This window comes from Cetorhinus maximus, chromosome 19 (assembly GCF_964194155.1).
Source record: "Cetorhinus maximus chromosome 19, sCetMax3.hap1.1, whole genome shotgun sequence".
In the NCBI taxonomy this organism is placed as follows: domain Eukaryota; kingdom Metazoa; phylum Chordata; class Chondrichthyes; order Lamniformes; family Cetorhinidae; genus Cetorhinus; species Cetorhinus maximus.
The window spans coordinates 75,096,340-75,109,996 of NC_135897.1; the positions used below are offsets into that span (position 1 = coordinate 75,096,340).

A 13,657-nucleotide genomic window follows, 5' to 3' on the forward strand; every position below is an offset into this window, starting at 1 on the left:
TCAAGTTTTTTAAAAAAACATTGGGAGCAATTGTTCATTTCTCCACAAAACATTTTTCACTAGAGCACAGGAACTTTCTGAAAACATTATGGAGGCCATGCAGCATCTACTAATGAGATCAAGGTCTGTTTTCAAGATTCTGAGAATGTATCCTTTGTCGAAAAATTGAAAAGGAAACTGGACCTTTAAGCTCCGTGTAAAACTGGACCTGATAACTTCTGGAAGTTACTAATCCATCATTCCATAAGATTACTTCTTTTTCTGTAAGACATATTAGATTATCTAGTCAGATATTTTTTCTTACAATTTTCTCCCTTCTTGTCCTGCAATCATTGGCTGCTTGCTGTGGTAAGATTCCATGGGTATTAGTTACCCTCCAGTACATTCTGCAAAACAACATTATTCGTGCATCACCCTTCAGTGAATGATGGCGTACTGTTAAAAACTTCCCACAAAGATTCCCTTATCCAACATTCACATGAGCACATCAGGATATCACTCAGAAAAGTGAACACTGGTCACTTTTTCCTTCTCAATCCAGGGGTTCTGAGGTCAATTGTTGGCATCCTGATTGCAGGAGAAAGAAAACCCATTCAGCCTAATTATCTAGGTCCATGTCAGGACTTCGTGTAATCTTTAAAAAGAACATATTTTGCAAGTTCCAGTCCATATGCCTTGTTTGGTAAATCAGCAATTAATCAAATTTCTTTGTAAATGTTTGAATTGAGTTTGTGTTGCAGTAGGTGGCAGTCTTCTCCATAAAGTGATGGTCTAAAGTAAATCCATCGATTCTAAACTTGCAGTTTCCATTTCGTATTATCATTCCTATTCCCTGGTTTCAAATTCAGAGGGCTGACTTTCACGGGGGGTGGGTGAGGGGAGGGGGGCATATTGCTCGTTCCCCCATTGCTAAAGTTGGATGCAAGCTGACCGACTTTAAAAATGCCTGCCCCAAAGTGATAATGTGCTGCTGGCGGGCTAAACAAACAGAGTGGGATTTCTGCCCCTCAGTGTAAGGAAGTCCTGCCCGCGAGGGCTGCCGGCTAATCTGATTGGCTGGCAGCTCTAGCAGTCCAAGCAGTGCCAGAACAGAGTAGTTGGCACTGCTGGGGCTGAAAGCAGACCCCTGGATGAAGACAGCCATGGCTTGGCCACAAGCTCAATTGCTCATTAATTATTTATTTTAAAATGGTGGACAGCTGCTGATTCTGACGCCCGCCTGCATACCATGTTTTGGGGTCCGGGTCAAGGTGAGTGGGAAAGAGGCGGGCTAGCCACACGTCACATTTTACGTGCCCTCCCCCGCCCTCACCCCACCGAAAACACATCCAGCGGGGAACCGTAAAATACAGCCCATAATTTTCTACAAAATAACTGTTCTACACTACCTTATCTATTCCCTTCTTACTTCAGAGTTTGAAGCATGCCCTACTTAATTTCTTTTTCTAAGTAAATTAATTCCCTTAGCTTCTTTTCATGAATCAATCACCCTGTAATTTGGAATCATCATCCTACTCTCAATTTATTCCTCTGCTTCTATTATTCTTTATATATAGAGCACACTGCAGCCAGGAGGAAAGGATCCAAATTATCTATAAAGGCAATTACCATCATGTTCCAACCTTTCTTTGTACAGGCAGGGAGATTAGTAGAGTTAAAAACAAAAAGCTAAAAGCTACTGCGGATGCTGGAAAGATTAGTAGAGTTGTTCATTCACTAAGATACATTAGATTGCCCATTGAAGATAATCTTCGCTTTGTGAACTCTTGTCCACATGATGGAAAATAACTGAAGTTCATGTGGGTTCGAAATATTTGTTACCTGAATAGCATATTGCAACACCTGTTAAATGACAATGCGCTTCTTGTCTCTGTTTAATTTGCATTACTGCAACAACCTCATTTCCCCTTCAGTAATTATATACATGGCCCTCGCATTTCAAAATTCTGTTTTTTTCTCTCAATATTTCTTTTTTCCTGAGTTTCAAGGGAGTCAACTAACTTAGGATGCACATTCGTGCTGGAACGTCATTAGTAATATCCTTCAATCCCCAAATCAGGGCATCACAAGTGTTTTAGTTCTGAAGTTTGGCTGTTTGTATACACTTATGTAGATATGTAATACATTTTGTCCATGGTTAATCCTAAATAGTTTTCTGGTACCTGTAATTGAATAACAGTGTAACAAAAATTGAAGCATAATTTTTAAGATTGACAACAGGGTCTACACTTCTTTAAATAGTTAAACTGCAATTCTTTAATTGCCTTTGGATAGTCACTTATTAGAAGAGGGCTAATAGGCCAATCAGGAGGCAGATAAAGGTTTGATCAGTTAACCAAAGGGCCAAGGTGGTTGAGTTCTGTACAGTAAAAACTAAAACTGGCCCCCTACCCAGCTCGACCTGTCCCACCCCCCTCTACAAGCTTATATTTCACCTCATTTCTCTATTTCCTTAGTTCTGATGAAGAGTCATACGGACTCGATATGTCAACTGTATTCCTCTCCACAGATGCTGTCAGACCTGCTGAGTTTTTCCAGGTATTTTTGTTTTTGTTAGTGATTACAGATAGTAAGTTTATGACTTTGAATACATGAACAACAAAACAATAATGTCTCATGACAGTTTTCACTCAGATATTGGGAATATAACCTCCCCATTTGCAGTGGCTGAACTGTTGCCTTTGTGTATGTAGTGGTCATTAATACTGGCGAGGATCAGCTATGATCCTATTGAATGACAGGGCAGGTTCGAAGGGGCATATGCCTATTTCTGCTCCTATTTCTTAGGTTCTTATATAGATTCTGGTACCTCCATAATGGTCTGGTGTAGGGGTGTATGTCCTGGAAGGCCCTAATGGAATACATGTTGAGGATTGTGGTGGTCCTCAGTGCCACTGGTGGTACAGCATAGGTGGTTGACTGTCTGCGGCTTTTCATGGATCAGGTGACATACCACAGTCACAGCCTCTCTCGTTCACTATCATTTGGCTTGCCCAAGTGGCTGACATTTGTCTGGTTAGTGCTTGCTGCAAGCCAGGCACTCCATACCTTCTGCACCCCAGAAAGCCCATTCTTCCTGCTGTTCCACTGTGTCATGCCAGCCACTGACTATGCCGCTGCTCTCAGACAGATGCTTCCCTGTGTGATTCTCCTTTTTTTAACGCACTGACGATATTTTGATATTTTTCCCTTAAGCTCACTAACTCTGGGTCTAAACTGGAATTAAATACTCAGTTTTCCATGCCCTTCTGCAGCTGTTACATGCTGTGGTTTACCTTCTTTCTCCTTTTAGCTTTCTTGAGCTTTTTGGAGTTTTTCAAGATGTTGCAAAACGTATCCTCATTCATTTGGGCTGTCACTTTGATATTTAAACTTGGCAGCTTTGCTGGAAAGGAAAAAAAATCGTAGGTCATTCTCCCAAAAAATGTATTGAGTATTCCGCGCCTTTAACTGTGGATTAATAAATATTTACAACGTCAACCCAAAATGTTCCTTTCTGTTTTATTGACAAGTGACGTATTGTGATCTGTTGAAACATTAGGCATGTGAAACTCTACAAAGCACAAGTGTTAACCACTATTGAATCCAATCTGCCAGAACACCACAGCAGCATAAGCTGTCTGCCTCGGCCCATTATTCATGAAATCATACAGGAGGCAACTATTTTGCCCATCGTGTTTGTGCTGGTTCTTTGTAGGAGCAACGTCATTAGTCCCACACCCTTGCTCTTTCCCCATAGCGCTGTAAATTTCTCCCTTTCAAGTACATATCCTTTTGAAAGTAACTATTGCATCTGCTTCCACCATCCTTTCTCATGGTGTATTCTAGATCCCAAGCACCTTGGGACGTTTTATTATATAAATGCAAATTGTTCTAATAGTAACTCACGACTTAAGAAGATACCTCATTGCCCCTTAGATTTTGTTTTGCCAATTACCTTAAATCTTTACCCGCTGGTTTCCGAGCTTCTTGGCAGCAGAAACAGTTTCATATTATCCGCTCTATCAAAATTCCTATTTTGAACACCTCCATGAAATCTCCCCTTAATCTTCTCTGCACTAGGGAGAACAATCCTAATTTCTCTAGTCTATCCACAGAACTCCAAAAAGCCCAGATTTTCGCTGAATCAATATAGTCGGCAGGTCTTTTCAAATAGTGGCCGGGACCTGGATGTGGAAGTCCCACCCCCATTTCTGGCAGATCCCATTTTTGCCAGCAGGGGGAAGGGCAAAGTGTGAATCACAGATTTGAAATCCAAATCTGCTGGGCCATTTAAAATTAGAGCTGAGTTCAAACAGACCCCATTTTCGCTGTGCAGGAGCCTTAATGCACAGTGTAGGAACCATGATTTTATGAAGGAGGTGTAAATGTTTGTGAAGGACGGATTTAAGTTCTGTTTAAGTGTCATGATTTGAAGTGATTTAAATCCCATCCCTTCAATGTTTACTTGGGGTAAAAAAAAGACACCCTCTGATGGAGTGCATTGATTAACAGGCCATGTGGTGTAGCTTAGTAAAAAAGCATTAGCCATGTGGGTTTGCAAATTCAATAGACTCCATTGTTTACATTTCCCAAGATTTGTTATTATGGATGAGCTCATTACGAATGCTTAGCTGAGTTTCAGAGAGTCCAGAACCACTTATCTTAGCAGGGGTGTGTGTCAATATTTTGACTGACATTTTTCAGAGGTTATTAAAGAATTAGCTGTTTTTGATGTGGTTAGCGAAATAGATGTTTGTTTGTCTTTACAACAGATTGACCACTTTATGGGATTTACATTTTTTGAATGGGTTTCATGAATGAGAGTATATTTTTAGTCTCAAATGTGTTAGAGTGAGACCTCTGTTAGATTGTTGGAAGTTTAATTATTTTCATCTCCACATGGTTTCTGAGATCTGCCCAGAAAGTGAATTGGGTGAGTGGCTATGAAGTATACATGGGGGGCATGGAGTTGGCATGGGGAATATGAGGGGGTTTGGAGGTGGGTGAAGGTGTGAGTGGGTGTGAGGGATGAGGGCTGGAGGGCCTAATAGCCTTTAATACAACTGGGCCAAGATCAAGGCCCACATGGGCACTCACCTACCTGTGTGGTCACCTCAGGACTACCTCCGGAGGCGGTGAGCCTGACTTTATCCTCCATTGTGTCCCTGGAATGAAAATATGGTGGGTGGGGGCTCTTTTAAAGGTCTGCTGGATTAGGAAGTTTCCCAACTTGACCTGCATGCTTTCTCCACACAAATCCGGCCCAAAAGGTCTTAAATTGACACTTTCTTTCTCTTTTATGCCCTCACCACACAGTTTTCTGTAGCTGAAGGTTGAAGGTCAGCATCATAAACTCCTTAATTGTTATGTTATTGCAGCAAGTATTTTGCAGTAGCATGAGTTGATAATGTCCTTGGTTCACAAAATAAAGTGCATTGTCACAGGACTCAGAAAGGACATTTGCTCTCAGCAATGCTAGCTGGACTTGGATAAGCTCAGTCCTTACAACCGCCTGGTGGGTGAACAGGTGCTTTTCTACTGTGGTGGCATGCTAGTACCTTGAATCTTCATTGTCAAGCCAATGTACAGCCACAGTGGGAAAACCCTTAAAATACAGTATTTGAGATGAAATTAGTAAGCTTTTAGAAATGCATGGTTAATCAAAGACAGTCAGCATGGATTTGTTAAAGGTAAGTTTGAACAATTTAAGAGTTTTTTTTTAATGTTACCTTCAGGATGGGGCTCTTTTCTCTAGATTCTGGTCACCACAAGCATAATGGGAATACTTTAAACCCCCCCAAAGGTGCGAAATTAAAATGTGAAAGATTTCGAACACAACCCCAAACCACCTAATTCTGGTTTTAATGGAGATGGGATAGAGGCGTGATGGAACAATGCATTCTCAGGAGATGTGTTAGTGGGTAAAAATTTTTATAACATTATGTGCCTCCATTTTTACAAGCTTTTAATGTTTAACCCATTTGGTTGGGTTCCCAGGGCTACAGGAAATCTGACAGACGAAAGGAGCTAATGTGGATCGATCCATAACGTAAGTGCATTTATAGCACTGCTTGTGGGCCAGGAGGAACAGGAGGGTTTCCACCCTCCATTCTCCACTGGCCCAACAAGTTTACTTGACTCCATCTCCACGATCAGCAATAAGCAATCTCTCCCCAGCCCCCCAGGGACTACAATCCTCCCTCCCTGCGATTTCTCCCTCCTCATCTACTTCTCTGCTACCTGGCTGTGGCCTTGCATGGCAGACCTTTCTACCCAACAGGCAGGCAGCAACAAAATATTAAAGGACATCTTGCAGTTAATATTTACAGGACCTCTGTGAAAATCACATTTCTGTGACTCCATTTCAGACCTTGTCCCCCCCAGGCGCCCTCCTCACTCCCCTGTAAATATTTAAGCCACTGTTCGAAATAGCTGCCTCCTTTGCTGTAAAAAAGATGTAAAGAATTTCTAAGTTGCTGATAAACCGCTTAGCCAATAACACAAATTTTGAAAATACCTTCTTTTCTTTCCCTTAAGGCATTGAGTATCTCTTTTCCACACAGCTCACCTAGGCAGTTATCATCTAAATCCAGTTCAGTCAAATGATCCGAAAACTTGATCAGCCTGTGAGAAAAATTCCATTTAGAAGGCACAGTGAAAAAGGTGATAAATAGGATGGTTCAGTTCTAGGTTTAAGAAAAAAAAAGAACTGAGGAATAATGGCCCATAATTTGCTGTAGCATGGCAATAGAAGGCATCCCCTGTTTGTTAGACTTGCCTGTTTAATCTTGACAATATTTTGTCGTAAAACATGCATGGACCATAATTTACTCCAAGGTATGTTCATTGCATCACATCAGGCCAGCTATCACTTTCTTTGCTGAATGTAGTTACTACCTACTGCTTTTCTGGTCCTGCCATGGCTGGTTTCCCAATGGCTGATGCGTAGAGCCACTCAAATCTCTGTTGACTTTGGTGAGACTGGAAGATCCCACCACCGGCAGGGGCTGGAAAATCCCGCCCTATATATTTGGATTTTTGTCTGTGTGTTTTTGGTCTCTAGCCATCATGGGTTGGCTGGCGCCTGTGGGGGTGACCCTTGGTTAACTGGATATTGTGACATCTAAGGTACAGACTGTACTAAGTTTCGATACATCAGATCCTGTCTCAGGGCAGGGGCAGCACACCGCTGGGAGATGTTAACAGGTCACAGAGCAGTTAAAGGTGCAGAGTATAGCAGTTTGTGGGCAGTGAACAGCATCCCGTGGTGAACAGCTTTTAGTTAAGATCTGAAGAAGTGGCAGCTGAAGTGCTGTTGTTAGTTGGGGTTTGGAGAAACCATCAGGAGTTGAAATGGTGGCAGGATATCACTGGCCCCATGCTGCTGAGGGTCTGGAGATCAGAGAAGCCCTAGAAGCCACTGGTAGCTCCATGCTGCTGAGAGTTGGGGCTCGGCGAAGCCCAGGCTCAGGGTAGTCCAGGAACTGTTCTGTGCAGAGCAGCTAGAGAGCTGGGATCATGCTGGTGACTACATGCTGAGATGCAGCCTTATGAATCCAGTGGGACACAGTTTCAGGAGAAGATTGAGTACCTGGCAGACAAGCAGTCACTGGGGCAGTCTGAGTTGGAGCAGCTATTGAGGGAAATCAGAGGCTGTATCCTTGAAAGAGAGGAGCTGAATCCCTCATGAGAAAGGCAGAGTTTTAAAGAATTTTTGTGACTCACAGTGATCACTGACATCTGGGTGAGTTGCTGAGAAATTCATGGTATCCGCCTTGGTTGTATTTTGTTATTCAGCCACAGTCTGCCTCTTAATTCGTGTTTACCTCATGTTAATTCTGGATGTTAGAGTATAAGGTAGATAGTGTTGACTGTTTGCTTTGCTGACTTCTGTAAACAGTTTAAAACCATGGAGTCGTGTGGTTCTATTCTCTTAGTGAGTAACTGGGATTTAAAATTTAAATCAAATCTAAATTCAAAGTCAAATTTAAGATTCCAGTCCCTAAATGGATTGTAACAAAGCTGGGGGGGGGGTCTGATCTGGGATTGTAACAAAATTGGGGGCCCTTAATCAGACCTCAAATTCGCAGATGGATACGGGCGCTGGGACTTGTAGGGCTAGCAGGATCTCACAGTGAAGTGTACTATACTCACTGGAATGCATGATGGCTTTGTCAGTTGCTACTGTTTTTCTGGAGAGGTAAGATTTGCTCCTGAGTGAAATTTGCAACAAATGACCAAGGTTAGGTTGATAGTATTAGCAGAAAAGTTGAAGTTGGAGTTAAAAGCATGGGCTAAAAAGCAGACATAATTGAGGTAATAGCACAGCATTTAGGATTGGAAGAAGAAAAACCTGACCCAAATAGAACGCAGCTCGAGTTGGCTAAAATTCAGTTGCAAATGAAGCAACTTGAAATAGAAAAAGACAGAGAAAAGCAAAAGTTCGAATTTGAAAAAGAAGAAAAAGAATAAATGAAATGGAAATGCGAAAGCTCAAACTTGGATTCCAGAAAGGGAAATTAGCAAGTGAAGAAAAAGGTAAATAAAGAGACAAAGAGCTTCAAAGAGAGAAATAATTTAAACAGTATGAACTGGACAAATAAAAGCTTAGGTTACATGGTTTAAAAGAAGCTGTCCTAGTCAATTAAAATGATAGTATAGAGAATAAAAGTGATATAAAGAAACCAGTATGCTTTTATTGCTGTAAGATGGTGCACGTAAATGCAAATTATTTGAAGCTGGACAGTAAATCAGTGGCAGTAATAGGGACACCTAAGGTGTCCCCGGAAAAGACTGTATCAGTAAAAGAAATGGGTGTTCAAACAGTAACAATGGTACAAGTGCAAAGTGGGCCCTCAGAACCTGCTGGAATGAGGGATAGGATAGTCAAGGGGATTCTTCCCCGGACACTGATGATGTAAGTCAGATTGCTGGAGGTTATAGAGATTTTGTCTCTAGGGGATAAGTATTCCTTTACTCCTCCAACAAAACAAGTAAACAAATTAATATTTTGAGAGGTGCTGGAGCAGTTCAGTCATTCATGGTGACATCCTGTGAGGAGGATGCAGGGATGCTTCAGTGTGATTTGGACAAGCTGAGTGAGTGGGCAAATGCATGGCCGATGCAGTATAACGTGGATAAATGTGAGATTATCCACTTTGGTAGCAAAAACAGGAAGGCAGATTATTATCTGAATGGCTATAAATTGAGAGAGGGGAATGTGCAACGAAACCTGGGTGTTCTCGTACACCAGTCGCTGAAGGTAAGCATGCAGGTGCAGCAGGCGGTAAAGAAGGCAAATGGTATGTTGGCCTTCATAGCGAGAGGATTCGAGTACAGGAGCAGGGATGTCTTGATGCAATTATACAGGGCCTTGGTGAGACCACACCTGGAATATTGTATGCAGTTTTGGCCTCCTTATCTGAGAAAGGATGTTCTTGCTGTAGAGGGGGGTGCAGCAAAGGTTTACCAGGCTGATTCCTGGGATGGCGGGACTGACATATGAAGAGAGATTTGGATTTTTGAAGAGAGTCGGTTTGGATTGTATTTGCTGGAGTTCAGAAGAATGAGGGGGGATCTCATAGAAACCTATAAAATTCTAACAGGATTAGACAGGGTAGATGCAGGAAGGATGTTGCTGATGGTGGGGGAGTCCAGAAGCAGGGGTCACAGTCTGGGAATATGGGGTAGACTATTTAGGACTGAGATGAGGAGAAATTTCTTCACCCAGAGAGTGGTGAGCCTATGGAATTCGCTACCACAGAAAGTAGTTGAGGCCAAAACATTGTATGTTTTCAAGAAGGAGTTCTTGGGGCGAAAGGGATCAAAGGATATGGGGAGAAAGAAGAAGCAGGCTATTGAGTTGGGTGATCAGCCATGATCTTGATGAATGGCGGAGCAGGCTCAAAGGGCCAAATGGCCTACTCCTGCTCCTATTTTCTATGTTTCTATGACTGATGATATAATGTGTCTTCCAGATGGTTTGATGAAAGAAAAAGTATTAATAGGGGATATTCATGGGACTATGAACCTGTTCCTTTGTATAAAGTTAATTGGTGAAGTGACTTGGTAAGTGGAATTGTTACTATGGGAATCGTTCCCAGTTTACCTTTGGAAGGGGTAGATTTTATACTTGGGAATGATTTGGCAGGTTTGAACATTATTAGCATCTCAGAGAGCCAGTTGAAGTGCGAGAAATGGAAATTTTGCAGGACAAACACTCTGGAATGTTTCCTGATTGCCTGCTATCTAGAGCCCAAGCTCATAAGGCTAGACTGGTGAAGTGGAAAAATGAATAGGTCAAGAAAAGTTGGAATCAGAGATGTAAGAATGTCAAAGGTTGTGTGAGGAACTAGGAACTGTTAAGGAAAAACCGCTCAGTGTAAAGAACCAACTTTCATGCACAAAGGATGAGTTAATTAATGAAAAACGAGAACTGGTGAGAATTCTTGAACATTGGTCACAGGAATCAGAACATTTCAACGAGGATTTGAAATGTCTAAATGATAAACTTGTAGAAGCAAATTCAACAAAGATAGATCTTCAATTAAAACTTGATGGACTTCAAGTATCATAAGTCTCTCTTCAAGGCATTTTTCATGATATTTAACAGGAAAAGAGATTACTGATGAACCAGAACAGGTTGAATGCAGAATTAAAAACCAAGACTGAAGAACTACTGGAATGTCATTGTGAAAAGGGAAATGACATTCCTGAACTCCAATGCAATCTAGAGAACAAAAAGGATGAAATGTGCAGCATGGAAGAGCAGATCAAGACTTTAAAAGCAGCTAAGGAAAATTTTGAAAAGCAGATTGAGGATCTAACAAGTAAATTGAAAGAGTCTAAGGAGCAGTCAGTAACCATGGGAGAAAGATTCCAAAATGAACTAAACACCCATGTGAAGTTGTCACATTTGTATAAGGCTTCTGCAAGTAACTCTGAAACAAAGGCAATCAAACTCATCAGGGCAGTTGCTAAACTGAGTGAAAAGATCAACAAACTTGAAAAAGAATAGGAAATTAAGAAAGTACACAAATATTTGGATGAAATTGTGAATGAATGGGAGACGAAGACTCCACTTTTGAGGGACCAGCAGGAAGAACATGAACAAGAGCAGAAGGCTCGAGCACATCTCTCGGCTAAGCTAGTAGCTGACTTGAGTAAAGGGAGCTAAACTCCCTCCATGCAGGCTTATTCATGATCAAAATGATGAAACAACCAAATCTGTTCTGAAGGAAGTTATTGAGGAAGATAATTTAAGCTGGTTGTCAATCAGAAATACAAGCTTTCTTTTACAAACAAAGACATGTTTCTATCAGCAGAGGAGAAGAATAAGATCACCTTCCCACCCACTGCATCCCCATCCCTGGATTCTTCTGAATTAAAGTTGGGAAATCTATGCGAAAGTCATTTGTATTATATAGTGTGACTACTATGAATCCATATGTGAAGAAGGCGAGGCCTTCAGAGTATTGGTGCAGTTCCACCAGAAAGGTTGGAAAACCATGACTTAAAATAGAAATATAAGCTGGTCAAAGTGTTTCTAAAGAAAACTTCAATGTATTTCCACTACATTTGGTTGACCATGAAAAGATTATGGGAAGTCAGGTAATTGCTGATGCCTTGTCCAGAGTTTAAAAAAAGAATATAGGAGGAAAAGCAGGCTCTGAGTTATGACAATTCTATGATGTCTAAATCCTGCTAATCCTACTTGTCACATATACGTGGTTTTGTTTTGGTTAAGCTTTTATGACTTTGCGAATACATTTTGTGTAATTGCGAAATGTGGAAAGGTTACCTGCACGGTATGGTAGAAGTTATTTGTTAAAAGGTTTATGATGATAACAACTTATTGTACTTCAAGTCTACTGTATAGAAATGTTCACAATGGTGAAGCTTTCTTTTTCCCAAGGGAAACAGTGTGAGGAATCTATATTTTTGGATTTTTGCCTGTGTGTTTTTGATGTGGAGCCATTGTGGGTTGGCACCTGTGGGAGTGTCCCTTGGTTAACTGTATATTGTAATATTAAGGTACAAACTGCACCAAGTTTTGATACACCAGACCTTGGATCAGGGCAGGGGCAGAACCCTGTTGGGAGATATTAACAGGTCACAGATCAGTTCAGGGGTCAGAATGCAGCAGTTCATGGGCAGTGAACAACAGCCCATGGTGAACAGTTTTCAGTCGGGAGCTGAAGAGGTGGCAGCTGAAGTGCTGTAATTAGCTCCATTGCAGCTGGGGCTCAGACAAGCCCATCAGGAGCTGAAGAGGTGGCAGAACATCACTAGTTCTATGCTGCTGAGAGAGCTGGGGATCAGAGGAGTCCCAGGAGCCATTGAGAGTTGGAGTTCAGGGAAGTCCATAAGCAGTGGTGTTCTTCTCAGAGCAGCTAGATAGCTGGTCTCATGCTGGTGTTTAGATGCTGGGATGCAGCCTTGTGAATCCAGTGGGATGCAGTCTTGGGAGAAGAGATTGAGCAACTGGTGAGCAGTCACTGGTGCAACATAAGTTGGAACAGCTATTAGAGAAATTGGAAGCTATATCCTCAGAAGAGAGGAACTGAAATACCTCGTGGGGAAAACAGGATTTTAAAGAATTTATGATTACTCACAGTGATCATTACATCTGGGTGGGCTTCTGAGAAATTCATGGGATCTGTCTTGGTTGTATCTGGTATTTAAAGTGCAGTTTGTGCTGTGTTCAACCGTAGTTAGTCTGTTAATTCATGTTTAGCTCATTCTAATTCTGGATGTTAGAGTTTAAGATAAATAGTCTTGACTATTTGTTTCGCTGACTTTTATATAGTAAAATCTTTTATATAGTAGAATCTTGTGGTTTTGTCTACTTTACAACAAAAGTCACTGGTCCCTAATTGGACCGTAACAAAATTGAGGGTCTGACCTGGGATCGTAACAGTGAGTCAATACAGCGACTTCAAGCTGTGAATAAATTTTTCTGGTGAACCAGACAGCAGGGTGCTATTTTCACAAAGTTAATGGCCGAGCAACACATTTCATACAGTAACTTTTGGGTTTCCATGTTTAACTGCGCATCTGCCATCACCTAAAGTTGCTGCAGCGTTTGTGCATAAAATATAGTGAGCACTATTCCCCTCACTGTTATTCTGACAGCAGATTATAGGCCAATAATAGCTTGTTCCAGTCTAGTCCAAACAAATTCATGCCATAAACATTTCTGGTCTATCCTTCAACAAGCCATGGTATTGTTTTTGCTTCGTTCAAGTGAACAGTAACTCAACATCACTTCTTGTCAAGTCTTCTGATTTGACAGTGGAGTTGCCACTGTACCCATGACCATCATTGAGAAGAACTATAGTAAATATAAAAACTTCCATAATCCTGAAGTGTGAATGCTATAATGAATAGCATATTATGGAAGACATTCCAAAATACTAACGTGTCTCAGTGCTTTTCCCCCCTTGGTTTATGATACTATCTCCTTGAAGTGGTTAATACCATGAAACAAGATGGAAATGTTATGTTATTTGGCATATACTTCCAGTCAAGTTCTAATAAATACATTTTTCTCATATGGTAGCAGCTGTAGGCATCAGCCAGGTACATGCAACATCAAGTGCCACATGTGCGGCTGCAACATTGGATGTGTTTGTGTGACCCCAGTGGGGAAGGAGGGAAACAGGCTCGGCTCTGC

At 41.4% G+C, this 13,657-nt stretch overlaps 1 protein-coding gene across 2 annotated transcripts in view; it reads right to left on the bottom strand.

Annotated features, from left to right (window-relative positions):
• Positions 1 to 1,699: 1,699 nt before the first annotated feature.
• LOC144694225 (uncharacterized) overlaps positions 1,700 to 13,657 on the bottom strand; it is a 53,682-nt gene continuing 41,724 nt past the window's right edge. The window contains exons 8-9 of one of the 2 annotated variants that reach the window (XM_078564569.1): positions 6,500 to 6,606; positions 1,700 to 3,385 (exon numbers count right to left, since the gene is read on the bottom strand). In XM_078564569.1, coding sequence (XP_078420695.1) covers positions 3,258 to 3,385; positions 6,500 to 6,606 — 235 coding nt within the window. In that variant the 3' untranslated portion in view covers positions 1,700 to 3,257. The remainder of the gene's footprint in view (positions 3,386 to 6,499; positions 6,607 to 13,657) is intronic. The other variant, XM_078564570.1, reaches the window with a different exon arrangement.